This window comes from Polistes dominula, unplaced genomic scaffold, assembly GCF_049000335.1.
Source record: "Polistes dominula isolate Pdom_NZ unplaced genomic scaffold, Pdom_raw_medaka contig_18, whole genome shotgun sequence".
NCBI lineage: Eukaryota > Metazoa > Arthropoda > Insecta > Hymenoptera > Vespidae > Polistes > Polistes dominula.
The window spans coordinates 3,345,322-3,371,143 of NW_028301164.1; the positions used below are offsets into that span (position 1 = coordinate 3,345,322).

The 25,822-nt window shown below is 29.1% G+C and overlaps 4 protein-coding genes across 4 annotated transcripts; 3 read left to right on the plus strand and 1 right to left on the minus strand.

Annotated features, from left to right (window-relative positions):
• The first annotated feature begins 751 nt into the window (after positions 1 to 751).
• Edem1 (ER degradation-enhancing alpha-mannosidase-like protein 2) lies at positions 752 to 3,715 on the plus strand. The gene has a single exon (XM_015332224.2). The coding sequence runs from the start codon at positions 1,120 to 1,122 to the stop codon at positions 3,187 to 3,189; it is 2,070 nt and encodes a 689-aa protein (XP_015187710.2). The 5' UTR covers positions 752 to 1,119; the 3' UTR covers positions 3,190 to 3,715.
• A 45-nt stretch (positions 3,716 to 3,760) lies between these two features.
• Positions 3,761 to 4,407, plus strand: LOC107072359 (uncharacterized). The gene is made up of 3 exons (XM_015332225.2): positions 3,761 to 3,898; positions 4,008 to 4,103; positions 4,177 to 4,407. The coding sequence occupies exons 1-3, from the start codon at positions 3,826 to 3,828 to the stop codon at positions 4,314 to 4,316; spliced, it is 309 nt and encodes a 102-aa protein (XP_015187711.1). The 5' UTR covers positions 3,761 to 3,825; the 3' UTR covers positions 4,317 to 4,407.
• A 1,355-nt stretch (positions 4,408 to 5,762) lies between these two features.
• Positions 5,763 to 16,480, minus strand: polybromo (protein). The gene is made up of 27 exons (XM_089178986.1): positions 15,899 to 16,480; positions 15,562 to 15,676; positions 15,173 to 15,418; positions 14,938 to 15,066; positions 14,683 to 14,861; positions 14,156 to 14,601; positions 13,953 to 14,065; positions 13,757 to 13,855; positions 13,578 to 13,661; positions 13,306 to 13,458; positions 13,073 to 13,240; positions 12,809 to 12,976; positions 11,973 to 12,263; positions 10,620 to 10,825; positions 10,185 to 10,524; positions 9,519 to 10,106; positions 9,246 to 9,403; positions 8,991 to 9,163; positions 8,671 to 8,843; positions 8,451 to 8,522; positions 7,483 to 7,656; positions 7,127 to 7,249; positions 6,692 to 6,938; positions 6,463 to 6,613; positions 6,326 to 6,375; positions 6,134 to 6,251; positions 5,763 to 5,994 (listed from the first exon to the last, which is right to left on the minus strand). The coding sequence occupies exons 1-27, from the start codon at positions 15,910 to 15,912 to the stop codon at positions 5,778 to 5,780; spliced, it is 4,995 nt and encodes a 1,664-aa protein (XP_089035112.1). The 5' UTR covers positions 15,913 to 16,480; the 3' UTR covers positions 5,763 to 5,777.
• Positions 16,481 to 20,984: 4,504 nt separating this feature from the next.
• On the plus strand, positions 20,985 to 24,758 carry LOC107072355 (facilitated trehalose transporter Tret1-like). The gene is made up of 3 exons (XM_089178985.1): positions 20,985 to 21,609; positions 21,692 to 21,954; positions 22,208 to 24,758. The coding sequence occupies exons 1-3, from the start codon at positions 21,531 to 21,533 to the stop codon at positions 23,276 to 23,278; spliced, it is 1,413 nt and encodes a 470-aa protein (XP_089035111.1). The 5' UTR covers positions 20,985 to 21,530; the 3' UTR covers positions 23,279 to 24,758.
• The last annotated feature ends 1,064 nt before the right edge of the window (positions 24,759 to 25,822 follow it).

Sequence of the window (25,822 nt, forward strand, 5' to 3'; positions counted from 1 at the left end):
ATTTTATTATTTTATTCATTCTAACGTAATTATTTTATTGTTCATGCGCAGTGATGACTTCGAGTGTTAAATTATGCTGTAATATAAGAAGGGTATATTAGAATATTAAAATAATTGTTAGTTAATCGATAGAAGTATCGATTATTGTTTAAAAGTACGAGATATATTTTCGGAGTACCTTCCTCTTCGAAATTCACTTATAGACTGACCCATTGTTCTCTAAAACAAAACTTTGATTAGAAAGTTGTTTACGATTTTTCTTATGTTGATTATTTCTGCAACGGTAATTAAAACTCTAATACATAAAATTCAATATTTTAACGTTCAAATTTTATTATTTTATTCATTCTAATACAATTATTTTATTGTTCATGCGCAGTGATGAATTTCCAAGTGTTAAATTATTTGTAATATAAAAAGAGTGTATTAGAATATTAAAATAATTGTTAATTAATTGATAGAAGTATCGATTATTGTTTAAAAGTACGAAATATTTTTTCGGAGTATATTCCTATGTATATGTAATGGTAAATATAATTAATATTCACAAGCACATATCCAAATAAATGGATAATGAAAGTTATTTTGATTGTTATTATAAATCCCTTTAAACCTTCTTTACCGATTTTACAATGCAGATTTCTTTATCGACTATGTCTTACCTACTGATTTTTTTATTGATACTAATGACCTACCTTACCGACAGTAGATCTAAAGAATATATTGAATTTAAATGCTCATATGATTTACAATGGTATGATTATCTTTCTTTAGTGTTGACGTTATAAAAAGTACTACTAAAGTAATAGTAACAATATTTTTAATTTGAGATAATGGATTGTAATAGATTAATAAAAAGAACTCGATAAAAAATTTAACTACCAGAGAGCGCGAGTGATTTTAAACGTATATACAGTAACCTAAATCTAATCAATATGTTAAAATAGTTCACGAGTAATGACCACATGGTGTGTATTAGACTTCAAAGATGACAGTGGACAATTTAATTTAATAATAAAGTTTGATATTATTTTATAAAAAGTAATTATTTGTTTCTATAATATTTCTAGAGAAATTCTTAGCCCTTAGTTGAAAAGAGTAAACAATATTATTTATATAATGATTTTCTTAAAGATTAGTTTATTTTTTGGGCTTCTAATACTCGTAAGTGGTGCACGAGAATATAAGAAAAAGGATTTAATCGCTCTGAGGGAAGAAGTGCGATCAATGTTTGATCATGCATATTCTAGCTATTTATCTTATGCATATCCTTATGATGAATTAAGATCACTTAGCTGCGATGGTTTTGATACTTGGGGTAGTTTTTCATTAACATTGATCGATGCATTAGATACCTTAGCTGTGATGGGAAATTTCTCTGAGTTTCGTCGTGTCGCTGAGATTATAAGCGAAAGAGAAAATTTTGAAGCTAACATTAATGTATCTGTTTTTGAAACAAATATTCGAGTTGTTGGTGGACTTTTGAGTGCTCATTTATTGTCACGCAAAGCAGGTGTACCTTTAGAACCAGGATGGCCATGTAATGGTCCATTGTTACGTCTTGCTGAAGATATGGCCAAAAGATTGCTCCCTGCTTTTGATACACCAACAGGAATGCCATATGGGACTGTTAATTTGAAGTATGGTGTTCCTGAGGGAGAAACAAGTATTACTTGTACAGCTGGAATTGGTACCTTCATTTTAGAATTTGGTACACTTTCTCGCTTAACCGGTGATCCCATTTACGAAGAAGTTGCTATCAATGCTTTGAAAGCATTAAATCATTACAAATCTAATATTGGATTAGTTGGTAATCATATAGATGTATTGACTGGTCATTGGACAGCTCAGGATTCTGGAATCGGTGCAGGAATCGATTCATATTTTGAGTACTTAGCAAAAGGAACACTATTGTTTCAGGACCCATGGCTAGCTGCAATGTTTCATGAACATAAAGCTGTTGTAGAAAAGTACATTCGCAGAGAAGATTGGCATTTATGGGTTTCTATGACAAAAGGTCAAGTTACTTTACCTGTGTTTCAATCCTTAGATGCTTATTGGCCAGGTGTATTAAGTCTATTCGGAGAAATAGGAGATGCAATGAGATCTTTACACAATTACCATCGTGTTTGGAAACAGTTTGGTTTTACTCCTGAATTTTATAATATTCCCCAAGGTGAAGCTGGAACAAACAGAGAAAGTTATCCATTGAGACCAGAACTTATAGAATCTGTAATGTATTTATATAGGGCTACTGGAGACCCGTATTTAATTGAAGTAGGAGTTGATATACTCAGAAGTCTACAGCATAGTGCCAAAACTAAATGTGGTTATGCAACTATTAATGATGTACGTGATCATCGGAAAGCAGATAGAATGGAATCTTTTTTCCTTGCAGAAACAACTAAATATTTGTACCTTCTCTTCGATCCAGATAATTTTATTCACAATAATGGACAAGAAGGAGATATCATAAAAACACAATGGGGTCATTGTATCGTTGATTCAGGAGGATATGTTTTTAATACCGAAGCACATCCCATTGATCCTGGTGCATTATATTGCTGTCGCAGGATACAAAATATATTACCGGATAAAATGTCAACTTCAGATAAATTTTTTACTAAAAACGATCAGAAAGAAGAATACAATTCAAAAGATAGGATTCATGAAGAAGATAATGTACATAAAAATGACACTAATAATTTTGTAGAAATTATTAAATTATCACAATTGAGACATAAGCTGATGAACGAAGTAAAAACTACTAAAAAATATGAAAATGTTGAAACATTATTTATGCAAGAAATTGTTTCTGAAAATGTTTCAAAAAATGAAGATGAAACTAATAAAAATAAAACGCTTCAATCAGATTCTGCAAAGATGCAAGTTATGGCACCTCCAAATGTAATTTACAAGGCTGATGATAGTGAAAACGCAGATACTTTTGAGACACCCATTACTTCAAATGATCAATATGACTCTACAACTATTCAGAATAATACAAAACTACCTAAAACAACAGTTAGCAATCACATTACAAAATTTGAACCACAAATTATGTTAGAAAATATTAGAAAGAAAAATATGTATCCAACGAATACTACAGCAAAATCAATGTATCAGATTTTGTCCTGCCAGTCGCAACCATTCCTACAACGAATAGCTATCATAGGAGAATTTTTTTAAATACTTATTTCAATAATTTTACTCGTGTATAACTTTCTATCTCTAATTTTGTTCGTTTAACAACAAGCCTCTTTCTATAATTTTATTGTTATTTTATTTCAATTTTAAAACAATAAATTCATTTTTGAATTTAAGAATATATAAATAAATTTATTTTTTTTATTTGATTTAAATGGCTGTGAGATAATTGTTATTTGAAATATATATTTTGCAATTTTGTTTTTTAAGAATTTCATTGATCAACATAGGGGGTAGAAATCAGATATTTTCAATGTATCTACATAGAAGTTCTTCGTTGATTTTATCTAAGATCATTGACAATTTTTTATTTATAAATATTGATAAGTCACAGATGAACTTCTAAGTAAATAAATATATAACTAAAATTATTAACATAGATATTCTCTTTAAAGAATTCATGCTTAAATGCTTTAAATTGAATCATTATAAGTTTTTGAATAGATGCTTTTTTTGTTTGTTTGTTATAGCCACCCTTTATTTGAACAAAAATTGTCTATCGTTTGCATTTTGTTTCGTTACTAATCAACGTAGAATTTAAACTAACAATACCATCATTCATAAATCAATATCATTTAAAAATTATTCTCTGATTTTTGGGTATCAAGTATCATAAGCATGTTAGCTCGTTCGAATATACATAAACATTTACAAATTTCATTAATGAAGAGGATTAATACCTTAATGACAGGTATAAATTAAATATAGTATGAATAATAAATTATTAATTTTATGCAGCATGTTTTGATAGTGATGATAATTGATGATATCTATACTAATGATATATGTAATATTCGTAGGTAATATAAGAGCAATGGAAAACTCAGAATCGAAGAAGGAAGAATCAGCACGAATGAAACAATTTCATGAGAAACTGAAATTACAGCCAATGCCACGTATGTAAAAATACATATTTTAAATTAGCTAAAATATGAATAGATATCTTTTAAATACTGTTCATATAAATAGGTGTATCACCACGTGAACGTTTCATTGATTTGGTATTGGTCGATACCGATCCTAAAACTGGAGAATTAATTACAAATAGTGAAAAGGAACCAACCAAATGGGGTGATTGGCAAATCGGTGGAAGGGTGAGCGACTTTTGAGCAAAAAATACTTTTATATCCCTCTTTCATTTAAAGATATAAATGTATATCCAAAGTACAAGAAAAAATAACAATCTCAGTTCAACGTTAACTTACAAAATTCATATTAATATAAATCTTACTTAATAAGTAAATAATAGTACTCATTTTTCTTCTAAATACACAGTTACAAGTTATATTTTTTTCATACTGTTATGGTTGTCAATGCTAGGTGAAATGATATACATTAGATTTTAAAAAAAATTATTCATTATATATATATATATGTATATATAACAGGGGAAAAATTCTAATTTATATATTAAATTTTTATTTTATAGAATTTTGAAATAAATATTTAATCTATTTCCTTTATGAGTACATGAAATGTACTTATGAACAAATTTTTTAATTATAAATTTCAGTAAATGAATAATTGTAAGTAATGAAAGAACTTTGAAATTCATTTGTAAATTTTTATACATGGAATATATATTATGAACTATTTATTATTTATAAAAATATGTTTTATATACTTGAATTTTATTAAAGCCTAATCTTATGCACTACCAGTAAAGCTGAATGTACATACATAATCACATTTACATTTGATATATATATATATATATATATATGATAATAATAATTTTTTTTAAAAGTACAGAAAAATTCTTTACTAACATATTGTTAGTGTTTAATTTTTTAAAAGATATTTTAAGAAGATTATAGAATAGTAATTAAAATTTACAAAAATTGTAATAATATTCTTTTATGGAAGACTATATGAAACCACTTTTTTTTACTTGTTTAATATATTTAGAAAAAAGATGAAATAAAATAGAAACAAGTTTTTTAATGTTAGGATTTAGTTTGAAATGAACAATACAAGATGAGTACTTCTCAAGTTATAGTTTTATATCATGTAATATAGAAAATACAAGATCTTATTTATGAGAAGTAAAAAATAAAAATTCGTAAAATATTTACATAAAATATTTTTTTTTTGCTTCTTTTTTTCTTCTTTTTTTTTTTTTTTAATAAGTTCTATAGTTTATATTCCTTTTTGTTTATTTGAAATAGTTTTCACAGAGAGAAATATTTTTCAACTATTATTATTTTTCAATACTATACTCTGTGTAAAAAAGTACATTTGGATAATCTAAACATTACCCAATATAAAAATTTGTATGATAATGCATAATTAGATTAAAAATATCTGTATAAGTGTGTAAAAGTTCATTCCTTTTTTTTTTGTTTTTTTTCACAGTTATGGCAATGAGATATATTATTAAATTTTTTCAAATGAAAAATTAAATATTCTTAAATATTACTCAGAATTAATTAGAAAATCATAATACATAAATATATTAATATTGAAACTATTCAAATTTGTCAGTCTTTCATCTAGCATCGACGGACCTATAAACTGTAGTTAAGGTAGCATCGAGTTGTTAAAAATTACAGATCTTAACGATTTATAAACTATAAAGTTTTATTGATAGCTAACACATCCCGCATCATCATATTTCTGAGTGTCCATAAGGCATTCACCACATTTCCATGGTTGCCCACACCATTGCCCAACCATTCAGCAGGTAATTTAGTTATATCAGGAATTTGGGTATTTTCAGGAGTAGCATTCATTTGTTTATCCCAATTTGATATGTAACGGTTTTCTACATTTAATCCTTCAATATACCTGGAAATCAACTCAGATATTATATGTTCGTAATATTATGTTCAAATTTGATCTCTTCTTACGAATGACTTTTACATTAATAACGTGTTAAATAGACATTCTCATTATAATGATTGTACATTATAATGTAGAATGTTACCGTAAATATGCATCCGAATGTAATACTCGACTCGGCCTTGGAGGTACAGCAACAAACAATGGCTCTGGTTGTTTGGTAGCTGGTATATTACTAGTCTGTGTTGCTGCAGCTGATGTTTCTAACACATAGATTATAAATTAATAAATATCTTCTCTAGCATAGCATTTAATTAATATTTAATGAATACTTTACCTGTTTCCATTGGTGGGAGTATCGTAGGACCTTTCGAAGCCATATAGTTTCTGAATAAACGTGTCAATTAATTATTACATCTTAAAAATATATGTATATAAATTGTATAAAATATTTAATAAAATAGTAGGACATACTTGCTTCTTTCGGAGGGTGGGATGATACGACCATTTGATTTAAGAATGTGTACTTCTTTAACGTGTCTTGCAAGTCTCTGTACACTTGGAAATGGTGGTACAGTTTTTCTAGTACGACCACAACCACGCCATTGACATTGGAATTCAACATCTATACAATACAATAATTGGTATAATATAAATTATATGACATAGTTCAATATAAATTATTAAACAATTAATATCTTACCAGAAGCAGCATTCATGAAAGATGACTGTACGTGTCCATTTTGCTCAGCAATGCAATGATCAATGCAATCAGTCATATCTTCAAATTGCCAATCACAGTTATCCCAACAACATTCATATACTACATCTTGTAATGCATTAGTTCCAACTGTCATAGATCCACCTTTTAGTTGTCCTCCTCCATCTTCATTTATTTTAATAGCTCTTTCTTCCCAAGCTTGCTTCTCTCCTGCCGGTAATTTTCTCCACTGAAATATATAAATTGTTATTTATTATTTATAATATTCTAATTTATGTACATTATAAATAAAAAAAAAAAAAAAAATAAGGATTAAGTATGTGAAATTTTAAAATAATTATTATGTTGCATACTTGTTCCTTCAAACATATTTTCATAATAAAACAAAAAAATATGAATGAACAAAGAAATAAATACCTCATTGCCAACAATTCTGCTAATCTCTCCAAAGGATGATTCTGGGTTGTTTTGTGTAATCTGCGTTCGCATTTTACTCGAATATAAAATATAGCCCGTAACTAATTTTTTACCGGTAGTTTTCTAAACAGAAGAAAAGACAAATTATAATGTCACCGTATAGTGAACCGATATTGCCTAAGTATACCTTCAAGAGGAACACATCCTATTGTGGAACTAGTGTTAGAGAACGAAAATTCAATGGTGCAAAAACACAAAGTATGCTGGCATATTTCTTAAATAAAAATAAAGTGAACAAATAAAAATACAACAAGTGACAATTTGGTAAGCAAATGATTTCACTGTATAAAGCCTACCTTTCTAGACGACACAGGTGTTTGAATACTAGAGAGCACCGGTTGAGCTTCAGTAGATCCAACGGATGGTGGACCACCAGCATCCATGCTGTCCTCCCCAACACCCACTCCTAATCCTTCTCCCACGCTTAGTAGTACTTCAGGTTCCAGCTTCAGTAACAATGGCGATGCTTCCTATACCATTTATGTTTTGTTACCTTCATTATCCGTTACCGAATGTTATGTTATTTGATAAGTTTCGAATATAATCTTACACAATATTACAAACAATGGAATACATTTTAACATAGGCTTTGCACAATTGTTATCCTTAAGTATTCAAAAATGTTAGTCATTTTTACTAAATACTAAATTCACTTATTTTTTTCTTTTTTTTCTTTTTCTATTAAACAATTCAAACCCAAGAAGCTACATATACATATTTAAATATATTATATTTTAATTGAAGATTAATTTCATTTACGGTAAAAAAATATTAGTATCTTATGCACTCCATTTAAAGCAACTTTTTTCATTCTTATATAAATCTGGTTAGAGCGACATGGAAGCAAGTAAATTTTCGGTGGTGTTGTATATTATATATACAGGTTTAACAATATAAACCCAACAGGTGCTCTGAATTTGTTCCCTATATCTAAATTATTGCTCATCCCTATGAGTGCCATGTGTAAAAACATAACTGCACAATAATAATAAAAGAAAATAAATATGCCGGCATAAAATAACACAACATGCATATGGACAGATCGATACAGCAAGATGTATAAACCTGAAATTTATATTATATAACTGATGTATTAAGAACAATAGTTTATTCTTTTGTTTCCTAATCTCGTTGACTGAATTATTGATATTTGAATTATATTGAAATTTAATCTGCTGCATCAGTCTGTATGATATTAAATGCATGCAATTTTGATGTTGCTTCCCTCAGGACAGATAGTACAATTTTGTAAATTAGTAATTACCATATCAAACTGAGCTGAACTGGGTGTGACGGACTTGACTTGATTTTGCGTCTGAGCCACGTCACCCGGAACCTATAACACACGCATTACATGCCAAGCAATAATTTTATAGTTAGTTGCGTATAAGAATGAAGCTGTACTTTGTTAATTTGAATTTATATGATTTAAAGGTGTCATTAATATTTAAGTTAATATATTGTTCTTAAGGAAGTACACTCACTTTAGCAGGATTAATTGGTCTCCGGAAGAAATAAATTTCATCTTCTGTAACAGCAGAACTATGGTTAAATTTTTTTAATCCTTCCTGACTTAGTTTTTTCATTAAACTTTTACTTTCATCGTAAAGAGATTCACAAATATAAATATCATCTTCTGGTATTTCCGTTGGTCGACCTACAAATAATAAATTATTTTAATATTTATTTACTTCATTATTTTATTAATTTCATGAAAGATATTATTGTAAGAACTAATAAGTATATCATTTTTAAATACATTATTAAAATAATACTATTATTATATATTATTTAATATACATACTGCATATATATTCTCCATAATCAAGGACGGCACATTTTCCAACAATTGCAACAATAGGGTGAGTACCATCAACTGTAGATAGGAATAATTCTTGCTTATAAAATAATTTAGTAGGCGCATGTGGAACTTCTCCTGGCATTAATAACCAAGGACCTTTGAAGTAACATTTGCCGCTGTAAAATATGTAATATTTACTTATTAAAATATTTTCATTTCTCTTCAACTAATGATAAATATTAAAATGTTTGGACATACTCTTTCGTTGCCCATATTGCATCAATTTGAGCTATTTGTTGTCTGCCACCATCTGTTGCTACATAAACAAAATCTCCAGTTTTCACAGATCCAGCACATGTGTTATATTGTTCATAGTACGTATTTTCAGTATCTTCAGGATTATATAATATCACATTCTATGAAAGAGAATTAAAATACAATTTTTTATACAATAATTATCAAAATGTTAAGATTCTATCATAAGAAAAGAAGAAAAAAAAAGATCCAAGTTCGAATTAATTGATAACATACAGGCCTTTCTTTTTCTGTTAATTTTTCTCCCTCTTCTAATTCAGCAATTTCTTCTTTATGCTTTTCTAATCTTTCTTTATACACAGAAATTACACGTTTTGGTTCTAAAGGTTTCTCTCGTGGTATTAATTTTAAATGATCTGGATCAAAATTCCAGACTTTTATTTTTTTAAAAGCTCTTGCCTTAGTGGAATATCTAGATTCACATACATATACGTCTTTTTCTAAAAATCCTTCAGGTTGCATTCTAAAATAATCTTTTACACTTAAAACGCAACATCTGCCAGCAACTTTAACTAATGGTACTGCAACATGAGCATCGCTTTTAAATAATTCTTTATCAAGAAACTTTCTGGACGCAATATGGTAGGTTTCACTTGGTCTATAGAATAAATTTCCATATAACATTTGTTGTCCTTCCGTATTGGTCCAAAGACGTTCTATTAATACAACACTATATTCCATGCCTCTTTCGGTTGGTTCTATATAAGCAAAATCACCAGCTCTGTATACTTCTTGATTAAAACTCATAGATCCTCCTCCACCATCATTATGATTACCCTCTGTACTGGTATTCGTTTCAGAATCCTAAAATAAGATTCAATATGATATATGTATTTTGTTTCAAATCATAAGTATTAAACAGTATAGAATAATATCACAGACCTTAGTTTCATTCCCATCGCAACTTTCATCTTCGTTCGGCATAGTTAACTCTTGTTGATGTTTAATACGTTTCAATTCTGCTACTTGCGCTGAAAGATCAAGAAGTGTATAATTTAGTGCAGGAGAATGTAACAGATCTCCTCCCCGTGTTATTTCATCACGCGTACGCAGAAAAAATGCTTGCAATTCAACGCTATCTTCAAAAGGTTGAGAATCTGTACGTGAAAGTCTTCTTGCTCGCTCTAGGCATGTAAATACATCTTCTTGAAATCTATCCAATCTTTTATAAGCGCCTCTATCTAATCTTCTTTTAATCAAATCCAGTGATAATCCTCGTATTCTGTAATTACAAATATAACGTTTATTAGTAATTTTCCAAAGAAAAATCATATTAATAATTAAATATATATATATAAATATATAAACGATATATACCTTTTACCATCTACAATGTCATGTTCTGGAAGTTCGGCCATAGAATCCGAATAACATCTTCCTTCTTCATCTTGATGATTATAAAGAGCTGTAAATATTGTTGCTAATATTTCTTGAATAGCTGCTGAGACATCTGGTACACTTTCATCATCTTCGCTAAATTGTAATTTAGTTTGTAATACTAGTCGCTGAAGAATCAAAGCATCCTGAAACATCATTCGATCTTAACTATTCTTATATTTATCGTTTTGAAAATAAGAATACTATTAATTGTAGATATTTTCTTTTTTTCTATATAAAATCTAATTATATGCTAATTGTAGGTATTTACATCTGTTTCATTTCTCTTATATTTTTTTCTTGTACGTTGATCGACATCTTTATTTCTTAATAATCGAATAAAACAGGGTCGAACTTTCAAAGGTTTATGATTATTAACATTATTTAATTGTTGCACATAACCTTGATTGTTCATTTTTTAATCTTTTTAAGTATTCAGTATAGATCATACAACTAGACCACAATGGAGTATTATTAATTTATTAAAAAGTATTTTCACATCAATATTTCAAATATTTTTATTATTTTAATATTGTTAATACGAGCAAAAAGAACATTTATTTTATCTTTTAATAAATTTTGTAACTTTAATGATCACAATACTCGATAAATCACACGATTTTTAACCGACGATAGCACGAAGGATGCTGATAGTACGTAACCTCAAACCCCTTATTCATAAACAGCTTAAGCTTTCCATGTTTTAGCGCGAAATTTCAATTTAAGTATCGTTCATTAGAATTACAAAATTCTAACGAACAAGAAAAAGTTGAATAATTTGTGATTGTTCAATTTGAAAATTCGTTGGTATTTATTTTATTGATAAAAATTAATTTAATTTTTATTAATAAAAAAATATTTAATGTCAAAAATAAAAGAAAAAAAAAGAAGAAAAAGAGAAGAAAAGAAAGATATGGCCATTCAATGTTTGAAGTATTTTCTGTATAATGAAAAATTATATTTTATTATATTTTTAGGTTTTTAAATTTTTTAATATTTTTAAATATTTTAGGTATAAATGTAAAATTATAGTTATAATGTTGTTTTAAAGATTTAGAAAATAGCATTAAATTTTGTATATTTCCTTCTTTTTTATAGAAAATTTTGTTTTTATAACAAGATGAATAATTAGAATATTAGATATTGGTTTTTTTTTAACAAGTGTAACGATTTATTTAATGTTTCAATAGATTCATTGTTTGTTGGTTATTTAATTGGTTTTTAAATTTTCTTTGGTTACTTAAATGTAAAGAAATGATGTATAATAATTTTATAATTAAGAAAAATACAAACCTTATATATCTGAGAATCGGGTTCATTATATTTGCAAGCATTATCGAACATTAATATAAAATCTGATACCAGTTCTTCCAGATTATCATATCCATTATTTTTTAAAGTAGATGCAATCTTTTCCATATTCATTGGTTGTTTAATAACTTCATAATAATCTGGATATTCGTTTTTATTTGGCAGTTTCATAAAAATAAGAGATAATTGTCTTCCTTTTGCATCGTGGTAATCTTTTATAGTGTCATACATAGTTCTTAATTTTTGTAAATGTAATGGTACTACTTTTTTGGCCTCCTAATTGATTTTGCAGAAATTGCAATTAAGATATTACAAAAAGCTACACACATATACAAAGTGTCCCATATAACTGTATTCATGATTTTTTAAGTACTTGGGATAATCTGACAAAAAAGTAATTTGAACAAAAGTTGATCTGTTTTTGATTGACTATAAATTGCAATAAAAAAAAGTTTAAACAAATTTTTCTTTGTGTTTTTTAAGGCTACCTTTAGTTTTTTAAATGGCACTCTATATTTTTGACCTTACAGTGTTATAACCTTGATTGTAGCCAGTATTAAGTTTCTAGTAATACAACATTAGTCAATGTTCCTGAATTAAATATAATTTCGAATATTTTAATAATAAATATAAGTTATTATCGCCCATTTCTATTCATTTCTTTGTTTTCGAGGTTATTAGAATATAGATTATCGCAAGTACTTGAAAAATCGTGAGTTCAGTTATATGAGACACCCTATATATCATTACATTCTGTTTAATATTAATATTATATTTATTATATATTATGAAATAAATAAAAATATTAAAATCTTCACATACCCAACATTTCTAGTAGGTGTAGAAGCTGTTGATTTGGGTTTTATTTGTTCAGGTAAGGGACCTAATTCTTTTACCTTATCCATTAAAACTTTTTCTAATGTATTTGCATCTTCGTATATTAATGAACCTTCCTCATTATACTGACGGCAATTATTAAACATTAACTAAAAATATAGATGATTATATTTATCTGATATATATCGTATTCCCAATCACAAAGAATTATAATTCATCTATATTAATTTATTTTAAAGCAGTACCTTAAAATCTTGAATCAATTCATTTTCATTTTGATACTTTTCTGCTTTTATATTTGCCTCGATGGCTAACATATCTATAGGTTCTGCTATTATTTGATAATAATCTGGATATAATTTTTTTGAAGGTTTTTCCATAAACATTAACATTGGCTGTCGACCATCTTCGCACTGAAATATTAAAAACTCTATACTAACTACCATTGATATGTTTACGTCAATATGGAATTACTTACAACGTATTCTATGACACATTTAACTAAAGCGTATAAACGCTTTTTCAATGGTATATTATCTTTATATTTTCCCCGAGTTAAAAGATTAGACGCTCGTTTAATAAGCTTTGGCTGTTGCGAACTGTTTTCAGATTCACTATCTGAATCCGAGTCCTGAAAATATAAAATGTATTATTATTTTCAATGATTGAATAAAAGATAGTATCGAGTCATAAAATATGTATGCGATAACACTGATTAGAATAAAAAAAAATGCAATGAGTTTTACTTACCTTATAATAACTTTTATTTACCTGATCAAACTCTAACAATTCTTGTACTTTCTCTTGCATTATCTTTTGTAATTTTACAGCACACTGCGAAATAAAAAACAAATATATATATATATATAGATAGTGTTTAATCATAGAATGTTAATATTGATTAAAAAAATATTAATATAGATGATTACTTTGTATAGTCTAGAAGTATGAATATTATATTTTTTAGCATTTTCAAACATAATGTTCATATCACCAGCAACTTCACTAACAGTACCATATTCGCCTTTCTGTAAAAGTATTATTTTTTATGTACATATAATATATACAAACAAAAAGTAATTTCATTAGATTACGATGTTAATGAAAATGATTTTTCAAATGTACCTTTATTTTTGTACGAATTTGTAGTAAAGATATAGGATTTTTAATCATTTTGTAATAATCAGGATATAATCGTTTAGATGGTAATTTCCAAAAATATTCACTCATTCGAACACCTAAAAGAAAATATATTATCAATTTTAATATATTGATATATAATTTGACATTTTATACATAATATGTGTTGACCAATTAATGAAAAATACCTTGATTATTAGGAGCTGTTCTAATAGTTTGAAATAGCTGCCATTGTGGATTATCTGCTTCTTCTGTTTCTGCAGGTTCTTCTTCTTCGTCATCACTTTCTTCATCTTCATCTGGAAGTAAAGCTGTTTGGGCTATCATTGACTGTGCCATTGTACGGCTTCCTCTTTTACTTCGTGTTGAAGGTGCTGTGCTTGAAATTTTTATACTATTATTTCCTAGTCCTGAATCTTGTCTTTTTGCAGCGGTTGTAATAATTTTCTTTAAAAGTTTAGCATCTTTGTATATTTGTGAGCCTGGTTCATTAAAATGACACGCATTTCTGCACATTAGCATTAAATCCTTTTCCATATCTCCGATTCCACTGTATGCACCTTCTTGAATTTTTCTTGCAACAGTTTTTAAGTCCACCGGTGTTTCAATAACATCATAATATTCTGGATACAGCTAAAATATTTGTTAACATTCTAAACAGCGTGTATAAATTATATTAATCGTAAGATAAGTAACGTGATCAGGAAGCAAACCTTTTTTAGATGGTTTTAATTGAAACATTGGATGTAATGGCCTATTATTGTCAGTAGGATCTGTAGCTGTCATAACAGCTGCAAATAAATCTTCAAATTGTTGCATAGTTTCTTCGTCAGGATTCGTAGAACTTTCAGAAGTATCTTCAGCATCGTCTTGCTTTAAAGTAGCTTTACGTGCCTACAAATTAAAAAATGAATTAATTTTATTATCTTTTATATCATTTATTATATATTTTTGAAGAACGATATGTCACCAATCTTCCAACTTTTAATATTAGTTTTCCTTTAGGTTCCGGATCCTCATATTCTTCCATAATACGATTTTTGGTATTTGTACATAGTTCCCAGAGTTCAGAGGCATCTTTGTATTCTGGAGATGTACGCTATAAAAGAAAAAGATTTATTTCGAATCTAGTATCTAGTATAATGTACAATAAACAATAATTTAAAAGGAAAAAAAATAGAATAGTTTGAATTCTTTAGTTTTACCATGTAAAAAGCTTTGGCATTGTTGACCATGAGTTGAATATCTGCAGCCAAATCATCCATATCACGATACTCATCGGTTTTTAATTTCTGTTGAACTTTCAAGAGGTCTATTGGATTGGATACTACTTCATAATAACCTGGTTCTTGTCTACGCTTAGGCACACGTATAAATGCATCACATAATAATGTTCCATCTTCTTTCTTTTGATTGCGAAGAACATCATACAATTGTTGGCACAAATCACTCTATAGAAACATTGTATACATATAATATGACAATAAGAAAATAATATTATGTTAGCGCAATATAAAGTAAAGAATTAATATTGAAATTCTTAACATAAATTTAACAAATAAATGCTTGATGATATAGTTAATATAAAACTTACAGGATCTAATTTTTTTCTCCTTTTAGTTGGTTCAGGTGGTAAGTCCTCTCCGTCATCTTCTGTACCACGACTTGCAACAGATGAAGTTCTGCGACGCTTATTCATCCTGCCAGATCTTAAAACACATTAATGGCAATTATCACAATATTTACAGAAGTATATATAGAATAAGCTCGTACAGTCTAAAATGCAAAATTAGAAAATTAAGTTCTTTGAATAATAAGAATATACACAGAAGAGGTTCTTGAACTTATACACACTCAACCTAAACTAATATAATAATATTAAGAATGCGCGTATGTACACAATCAATGAATAAGAAAATATAGGTATTTACATATTGCATATCATACACACCACGTTTTTACATTAAATACACTCTTCAAACAGTTGAGATTCTAACGAGCCGATATAATGTACGATGGTAATCGCATAGCACGACGACCACAGTTAAGAAAATTTCGCCGCCATGATAAGTCGCCACTGTGCGATTTAAAAGGTAACGAGTTTGGAAACTTTTTATTATTAAATGTTTGTTTTTGATATAATAGAATAACACGAATTAAACTAAATACAGAATATTCTTGTTTTCACTTTTTAATTATCGACGTACCAACGTTTAAACATATTTGTCATTTTTAACCATACACTTTTCAACTAGAATTTGCCGCCATAACGTAAACCAATCTGCGTTGTCGCACAATTCGTACGATCAAAATTTTCTCCTTGATCTCCATGTGGTATAACATTTCTCCTAATTTTCGACTCTCACCTGCATTTAAAATTATTACGAGAGCTTGTTTATTAATAAAACTGCATGTAAAATTCTTCCTTTTCTAATTAAATCTTTTAATACGTTTTTCACCTATAATCAACGATGACACACGACTTGGCCGACGCCATGCCGTAATCACAGCAATCGTCTGTTTGAAACATTGCGCACTCTATTGTGATTATCGTTAACTATATGCGTTCTACAATATCGACAAATGTTAAGAACTTTATTGCAGCGCCTCTTTCGATAGATAGCTCAGTACTATTCTTGTGTCGATAAGGTAGAACGTTTTATTGATACTGTCTTACCATTTGATAAAATTTACTACTGTTTTAATCAGCGTTAATGACTTTGTCAATTTATCTATGATAAAACGAGTCAATGACTTTAAATTAAATAATTTAAAGGGTTAATTAGCAATGAGAAATTATAAGTAATTATAAACTCTTTACGGATATAGTTGCAATACATTATGTGAGAAAATGATAGCACTTGTGAGAGAATAATGTATATTTTAAAACATATAAAAAATAAATTACCTTTTGTGCATATTATTTATTACATACATTGTATGTTTCTCTATGTATGCGTACCAAAACTTCATGTATGATGGTATTAAAAGATTGTTTCGAAGAAAATGTCAACACTAGTTATCAAAACTCAAACAAAATGATAAAATATTTTTCCTGTTAAATTGTACTTGAACTGTTCATTAAATAAAAAAGAGCGAAGCCAGTACTTCATTAATATTTAATGATAAAGAAACAGAAATAAATAAAATTTTGAACGATGGATTGTTGAAAACAATGAAATAAAAATGAATAATACTATGCTTTAAGAGCAAGGAAAATATTTGATTGCGATTGCATTTCAAAATTAATAAATATATAATATAATGTCAAACTATAGTAAATAAGAATTTATTTAATAAGAAAATATATAAAAATTATTATTAAATAATAGACAAGAACAAGCAAACTTCTATGTGACCTATTTTATTTGGTTTCAATTTTGTATATTTCTTTGGACAAGGTTTCTCTCTCTCTCTCTCTCTTTCTCTCTGTCGTAGGCTTCTTGATGACAAATTGGAATTACTGGTAATAGCGTTAGTTTAACGTTGGTTGTTAACGAAACTTGCAGGTTAATCGAATTTATCTGGCTACGCGCGATCCATGCGCAGAAATTTAACTGGAGTAAGAGTAGTTCGTAGACGGCACAGAGGGATTTCTAGTTTAGGTAGGTAAGTTAAAAGGAAACGGCGAAACGATCGAGATTTATTACCTTCTCGAATTAGTTCATATCCTATTAATTTTCAACTGTGTGATACTGAGTTAGCACGTAGATATACGATATCCAAGAGCTGAAGACATCTCTATTTGTTGAAAAGCATTTATAGACCGTGAGTTTGATTCGATAAATGAGTAGTAAATCTCTTGTAAAATATTCTCCTGAAAAAGGTTCATGTTAATCAGAGATACAACTACTCTGTCGGGACGGAATTTGTTTCTGCCCGAAAGATAGGCAACCCGTCATACACACGTGTATAAACATTTTCAAAGTGTGTCTGGAAGGTTGCATACAAACAGGCGCGCATTTTTATACAATTAAATTGATAATTAAATAAATAATTACAAATTATAAAAACAAATAATATTATAATAATATTATAGAATAAATTATCTTCGAAACTTGTTTATTAAAAGAGTTCATTTCTAATTTATGTGATATGTACACATGTTTCTTTTTTTTTTATCTTTTTGTTATTTTCTGTCCTTTCACGTCGATCTATCTTTTTCGGTGCATGCTTTTTTCTTCGCTCCTTAAAATTCTCGACAATTTTTCTGCTGACTTTTCGACGTGCGATAATAACGGTCTCGTCAGTTTCATTTTCGCTGATGCAAAAACTAGATGCGTGTCTCTGACGATTTATCAAAACTCTGATACGAATTCTTCTTATTTGTGTTCTATGTACAGATAATTTTCCTTTAACTTTTCATTTGTATTGTATTATATTGAAAAACAGTGTAAAAAAATGGCCCAAAAATTAGATTTCATTACGTAAACCTCGAGAAACAGGATATTTATAAGAGAAAATGAATGTGAATTTGATAAAAAATGAAATTATTTAAATTATTATTTGATTATTATTATTATTATTATTATTATTATTATTATTATTATTATTATTATTATTTTTACTGTCATTAGAGCTATATCGTAGAACAGCGTAATATTTTATCGGTTTTGTTATCTTCTCGTATCAATATACCACTCGCCAGTTTCTCTTTCTCTAACCATTTGCCATAGACACAAATTGCTGAAATTACCCTGGCATATCTGAACGAACACGAATAACATAACTTTGCGGTGAAATGCTTCTGAATATTTGATGGACATTATTATCCAGAATAGATAGCTTAATCTTTAATATGGTTGTGTTTGATAATCGTTAAACATTGTTTAATATTTTCATTCATAATAAGAGAAATATGTACACGAGTGTAAATTTTATTTTTTTGATTATTAATTGATTAATAGTACAAATTCATCTTTCAAACGAATTAATTAGAAAGATTTTGTAAAATATCACCGTATTAAGCGAGTAAAAGAGTAACGAGCAAGATTTTAATATTTTCTCAATTAAAAAAGGAAATATACGTTTTTTTTTTTTTTTTTTTTTCACAATTAGTCGAACACGAAGCACGAGTTTTTTTTTCTCTTTTTATTTATATTTCTCTCTCTCTTTTATTTTTTTTTTCACATGTTTCTCGTTGGAAAACGAAAAAAACTTGGATTTACTCAAACCGATTAATATAAGTTTCACGTTCCTTTTTTGTAATTAGTTTTTCTTTTTTTTTTTTTTTCATTTTCTTTCCCTTCCCCTATCAGTATGTTGCTCTCTATTTTGTCAACATTATGAATTTGCAAAAAGGGAGATGAGCTTTTTTCATCTGTTCTTACGTTTCTTCTAAATGAAGAGCTGCTTAGATTCAAAAGACGGACACCTCATCTTAGCTAAGTAAAAATACGACTCTTTCCAATCTCCTTTCTCACTCTTTTTCATCCTCTTTTTCCTTCTTTTACTATTCCTTTTTTTAATTCTTTTTATTTTCGATACGCGGCCATTATTCTTAATATTTAAGAGGCAAATTATTTTTGGACTGCTATTTTTGATAATTTACCGACACAATAAACGAAAGTTTTATTTATGAAAATGGAGATTTTTTCGACTTTTTTCATTTTGATAAAAAAGAAAAAAAAAGAGAAGATAATAGAAAAAGCAGAGGAAAGATAACAATAGAAGGGAGAAAAAAATGCACCGATTACGGCTCGATATCCATAGAAAAATTCGCGAGAAAACGAGAAATGTCGAGCCGAACGAACGTTGGCGTCAACATTTGCGCTTTGTGTGCTTCTATATATGCGGTTACATTCCAAATACTATTGTTTTTCTTTTTTTATTTGTTTGTTTGTTTCTCTGTTTGTTTGTTTGTTTTTTTTTTCAAAGCACGTATCAGCCGACAAACCAATGAGCAGATTTTTTTGTTCTTTTACTTATCACATTTTCGTTTTTGAAAGAATAAAAATATCATCCTCGTTAGGAAAATGAAAATAATTTGTTATTTGCATTAGTGACTGTAAAATAATGAAACTGCATCGATAATTATTATAAATAATTATCATTAAATACTAATTAAAAAAAAAAAAAGGAAATATATATAGATAATGTTAAATAAGATAAAATTCCATGAAATTCTTGCTTCTTACGTTTAGATGGTTTGCGCAAGCGTACGAATGACCATGTTTTAATTAATTCCTGTCACGTTTTTCCTCGAAAGCTGAGCTTACTTATCCGACTGTATAATTGCCAGATACTCAGGATAGTATGTCCTTTGAGAGAACTTGTCGATTCTACAGGGACATGTTGCTCGTGCGGTATTAAAATTTCTCTACGGTCCGAGATGGTGAAACTCGTTTCTGAATAGCAATGGTGGAAGTGCTGCAAGTGCTGGTCTTTTCTATTTCGAGGAACACCAGTTCGACGAGTTTTGACAATTTCTTCGATATTGGAAAATCTTTTAAATGTAATTTTAAAAGATAATAATGATAAATCCTTTCAAGAGTATCTGGATATAGAAAACACAATATTAATTTAGTTTAGGAGGTATTTCGTAGACACAACAATGTCTAACAACACGGATTGTCTGAGAAAGGGGACTTGGCCCAATTTAGATCGGTCCAAAGGATCGGAGAGCCGCAAACGTAACCACTCCTTTGGACGTCTAACAAGGGAGGTTACAAGCATTGGACACGAAGTCAATTAAGGGTTGTCGTTAAACTGGCTACGTCTGGCGAGGCTTTAATGATCCAACATACAGACAGACCGACAGGATCAGACGAATTTCTAACTTGTCCTATTTCCGAGTAACGACATTGCACCTTGACCTAAGATGATATTTTGGTTATTGTTAAATCCGACAACTGCCCCCACACAAACTTTTAGTACGATTTATTTATAACGAGTGTAACAAATTTATCAAATTTCTCTACTTTTTCCTCGAATAAGTTCAACATGTGTGAATATCTATATATATATATATATATATATATATATATATATATATATATATATATATATATATATATATATATATATGGGGCATTCCATGTCAAATCGACTACTTTTGACCCTTACCCCTTATACAATAATACTTTTATTTACAAGATAATAAGAAACTAAAAGATAAATGAAAGAATATTAAAATAGAGAGGTCACAATAAAAGAACAAATTGAGCACCGTCAAAATGTATCATTAATTGATTTCAGAATGAACACACGTGTATATAAATATGCGTCTACCTAAATATTTGAGAATGGATTGTTTAGGTAAAAAGAATAAGATATTTTGATTTACAAGAAGATACGAGTATCTCGCGAGTAATAATAGTTAGAAATACACGTGTTTAAGAGTTGTCATAAATTTACTTCTCCCAACAATCTCGTTTGTTACGTTATCTCAGTTAACATGGTAGCGATCGTTGAAATAAAATAGAAGTTATCACAAAGTTCGACGATCACTCGTGTGCATTCGTGAATTTAACGACGGTGTTTAAGTCAATCGCTTCTTCATCATTTTTCCTCGTAATTGGGCTAAAGAATTGTTTTTCTTTTTTTTTCTGTAAAAAATCAAAAATGAGTAACGACGGAGAAAGGGGAAAATATAAGTCACCGGATGGCTCTAAAATGTGGGAATATTTGGCAGTTTTTCTTTGTAAGGATTCCTTGAAAATTGTGTTTGTACGAATAATCGAAATGAAAAATGGAATCCATGTTTAATTAGCTAAATATTTTAGGTAATCTGTTGACTTTGTGCGTTGGTATAGTGTTAGGATGGAATGCACCAGGCGTTGTATTGTTAATATCACCGGATTCACCAATTCCTTTTACTAGCTCAGATATCTCAACTTTAACGGCTGTTATGTCAGTTGGTAATATGTTAGCGCCATTAATCAGTATGTTTATACTTGATACAATTGGAAGAAAATATACTTTATTATTAAGTGGTCTACCACTCATCGTTGGTTGGAGTATGATCATGATGGCAAAAAGCGTATTGGTAAGTTTGACATTTTTATTTATTATAAAGTTAAAGTATCTTAAATGAGAATTTCACCATATTAGACGTTTTTTGTTAGAATGATATTAGTTTAAAGTTACATAGCAATTATTTTTCGAATTATCTTTTAGTTGTAACATTTACGATTTATTTACACATCACTTTGAAGTCTGATAAGATAAGTAATTTTGGGTGAAGCAATTATTCGTAAGAAAGTGTTTTATATTTCTCTTACCTTTTTTAATGTTTTTAGGTGATGAATGTGGCTAGGTTTCTTTCTGGGATTAGTCTTGGATTGGGCTTAATGTCATCTGCATTATACTGTGGTGAAATATCTTCAGTAAAGACGCGAGGTGCTAGCGTATCAATTTTGGGTATAATGTTCACGATTGGTATCTTAATGTCTTATATATTAGTGCCATATCTGTCGATGATAAAAGCAGCTGGTATATTCCTATTCTTGTCGGTTTGTTTCGTTGTTCTATTTTCATTTATGCCAGAATCGCCGTATTATTTGGCGATGAAAGGAAGAAACGAGGAAGCTGAACAGGTATTAGAAAAATTACTGGGTAAGACTGATGTATCTGAAGAATTAGCAATGGTTTTGGAATCCTTAGTGACACAGGAAAATACAAAATCAACAAAATCAACTACTTGGACCATATTGAAAGATATATTAATGGTTAAAGGACATCGACGAGCTTTATTTATCATTTTTCTCATTCTCATAATTATGCAATGCGGTGGTTTTGTTACGATGCTCATGTACGGACAGCTGATCTTCCACGAAACAACAAGTACAATTTCTGATTACACAGTGAACGTAGTTGTTGGTATTGCACTAGTGTTATCTTCCATCCTAACAATTTTATTAGTTGACAAATTAGGTCGTAAACCATTTATCTTTGTATCCGGTATCATGGTTGGCTTTTGCACTCTAACTATGGCCGTTTATTTTTACGCAAAAGATTATCTCATCACGGATATGTCATCAAACATTTTGGTATCATTCGTTGCACCCATTTTATTGGTATTCTTTGGTAACGCTGGTTTTTCTAATATAGTGTTTATCTTGAATTCCGAGATATTTGCTATAGAAGTCAAAGCGATTGCTTCTTGTATATGCGGAATTTTTAATGGTTTAATATCGACCATCGTTAGCAAACTTTATATTCATATTGCGATAACTTTAAATTATGGTCATGCTTATCCTTTTTTTGTATTTTGTATCGTCACCTGGTTTACTACAGCTTTGTTGCTTAGATTATTACCGGAAACCAAAGGCAAGTCTTTTAAAGAAATTCAAAAAGAATTTCAAAGTTGAAAGTACAATCTCAATTTTTGTGTTACAATCATTCGTTAAAACTCTTGTTAACACGATAATTAAACGATGAGTTTTTGAAACACGTTCATGATCCTGTCCTTGTTACCATGACGTGGTAAGTTTCGAAATCGTGATTCATAAATCGAAAATCCTATTTAATCTTTTTGTAAACGTCTCCAGTTTTATGTGATATTTCAAGATTTCGCAAGGAACAATCTTCTATGTAATTACATTTGTTTATATTGTAAGCACGTGGATAATAAATTTTTTAATATAACGTTCATCATTGTTAATATTAATTAAAATTTTTCGTAAATAATTGAATAGTTTAGTCGCGAGTAATTCTTGAATTTATTGTCAAGCAAAGATCTCTTTTGCTTGTTTGCATTTATTTTTAATAGGAGTTAGCTCCGATCTCTTACGAAAGATAATCACTATTCAGTCTTAAAGACATTGCTATTGGCAGAACCATTAGTGGTTGGAATTAGTTCTTCTTTCTGTAGATACAGCCTGTGGGAAAGCTATAAACAGAAACTACTGTCTACTTATCTTACTTTGTAGGAGTAGATTAACAGTTTCCTTTCGTTCGCGAAATCCTTTGTTTCGTAAGTATGAAATCCGGTTGATATTTCTAAAGCACGAAATGCAATGTAGTTTTCATCTTTTGAAAATTTAAGGTAGCACACCACAATTTAATAAGACGATTGGTTTTACAATTTTTCATGAAAATTCTCTATTCAACATTACTGTCATTTAACTCTGATCATTTTAATGATATCAAATTAATTTAATGATAATCAAATTAATATTGTACCTATATGTTGTAATGTATTACATTCAATAGTAAAAGATATAAATTTAATTCGAAATTAAATGTTTAACCAATTAGTAGGTTTAGTGTTAACGTTTAAAAGTATAGTATAGGAGAAGATTATGAAGCTCGTTAATAGAAATAGCCATACAGATCGTGTTGATGAGGAAACATGAGGCTGGAGTATCGGCTTAAGAGCGTGATCGAGCGAATCGCTCTCAACTTTGCGGCTAGATCCGTAGATGTAACGTCCCTGTCATCACAAAGCTCAAAGCGTATTCTGGATGAACAAACACAGATATCCGCCTATGCATTCACCGGGCCTATGGACTGACCAATACCAACCAACTCTGGTATCTTGTGCTCTGGCAAATAGAGTCCACACTATGCATACAATTGTATCATCGAACCAAACACCCTAACTACCCCTGACACACAAACAAACACGTTCTGTAAATAGATACGCATACCTATCTAGTTTCCAAGGATTTTCTCTGCATTATTTAAAAAAAAAAAAACAAGAAAGAAAAAAAAAAATCTGGCAATATTTATTTGACAATTTTACACTGTATAATTACTGATGTATTAACAACTTAGTATTAATAACAGTAATTAAAAGGTAGAGTTTAATGATGACATTCATATATATATATATAGAATTTTATTGCATCCCTATTGTAATTATATTAATAAACTATTGATTAGAACTTCTATCTTTGATTTGTTCAATGTTAACACAGATTTTTAGCCCCCCCCTCCCCTACATCCTCTCTCTCTGTTATAATATATATATATATATGCGCATGAATGTTCACTTCCTCTCTTTATTGTTGGAATGAAACTTTTAAACTTAGAAATCAGAATTCAAAAGGGACAATTTGAAAATCTATGCAATTGAATGTTTGAATCGTTGGTGGGAAAGGACGCGCGCGCTCGATCGTATTATTCGATTGAAGTTCCAAGCGTGATACGATAGTCGGAAGTTAAGTTCCATTGGTTGGTCCTTTATTGGGATTAAATTCCCTGTAACACAGCGACTATCCGTTTACGAACACTTCGGCGCGTCAGAGCCTGTTAAAACGTTTCTGCGGTTGTAAGTAAAGCACGAAAGCAATTAGCTCTCATTTGCAATTTACAGTGCTGTTTGATTTAGACTACGGTTCCATACTAGTATGTGAGACTATACAAATATAAAGTGAGTACATGTGCACATATATATATAAGTATATATTCATGGATTGAAGAAATGAATGAAAACCGGTTTTCGTGTATGCCCAAAATTAGTTCTCATTCTTACAGATATGAGAAATGAAATGTAATCAATTAGATCAATATAAATGCACGTAGATGTTGCTATATCTGAGATTAATATATATTTTTTAAAATTATTTCAGTTGGTAGGTACATATAGTTGTTATTGATTCTCCTTGTTTGTAAGAATAAAATAAAATTATAGAGGTAATACATTTATATTAGCTATCAAAATCATATTCCTATTTCGAACTTACGTGCCAAATACTTGGTACAATACAATGGAGATAATACCATACTATTCCAAAATTCTAGAGACAATACCATATTATTCTAAAATTCTGGAGACAATACCATAATACTCCTAGGAAGAGAGCTTTCGCATATCAATTGGATAGTTTTATTCAAGGAATGATCAAAAAGAGAGCTCTATGCGAAATAACAAAACTTGCTCGAATATTGATCCGAAAAAAAATTCCTGA

Excerpts from the sequence above, each read along its gene's own strand:
- Edem1 (XM_015332224.2), top strand. The coding sequence starts at position 1,120 with ATGATTTTCTTAAAGATTAGTTTATTTTTTGGGCTTCTAATACTCGTA.
- LOC107072359 (XM_015332225.2), top strand. The coding sequence starts at position 3,826 with ATGTTAGCTCGTTCGAATATACATAAACATTTACAAATTTCATTAATG. Across the intron at positions 3,899-4,007 it reads GATTAATACCTTAATGACAG|GTAATATAAGAGCAATGGAA; the intron begins GTATAAATTAAA and ends TAATATTCGTAG. Across the intron at positions 4,104-4,176 it reads GAAATTACAGCCAATGCCAC|GTGTATCACCACGTGAACGT; the intron begins GTATGTAAAAAT and ends TCATATAAATAG.
- polybromo (XM_089178986.1), bottom strand. Across the intron at positions 14,066-14,155 it reads AACAGCTCCTAATAATCAAG|GTGTTCGAATGAGTGAATAT; the intron begins GTATTTTTCATT and ends ATTTTCTTTTAG. Across the intron at positions 10,525-10,619 it reads GACATTGTAGATGGTAAAAG|AATACGAGGATTATCACTGG; the intron begins GTATATATCGTT and ends TTGTAATTACAG.
- LOC107072355 (XM_089178985.1), top strand. The coding sequence starts at position 21,531 with ATGAGTAACGACGGAGAAAGGGGAAAATATAAGTCACCGGATGGCTCT. Across the intron at positions 21,610-21,691 it reads ATATTTGGCAGTTTTTCTTT|GTAATCTGTTGACTTTGTGC; the intron begins GTAAGGATTCCT and ends TAAATATTTTAG. Across the intron at positions 21,955-22,207 it reads TGATGGCAAAAAGCGTATTG|GTGATGAATGTGGCTAGGTT; the intron begins GTAAGTTTGACA and ends TAATGTTTTTAG.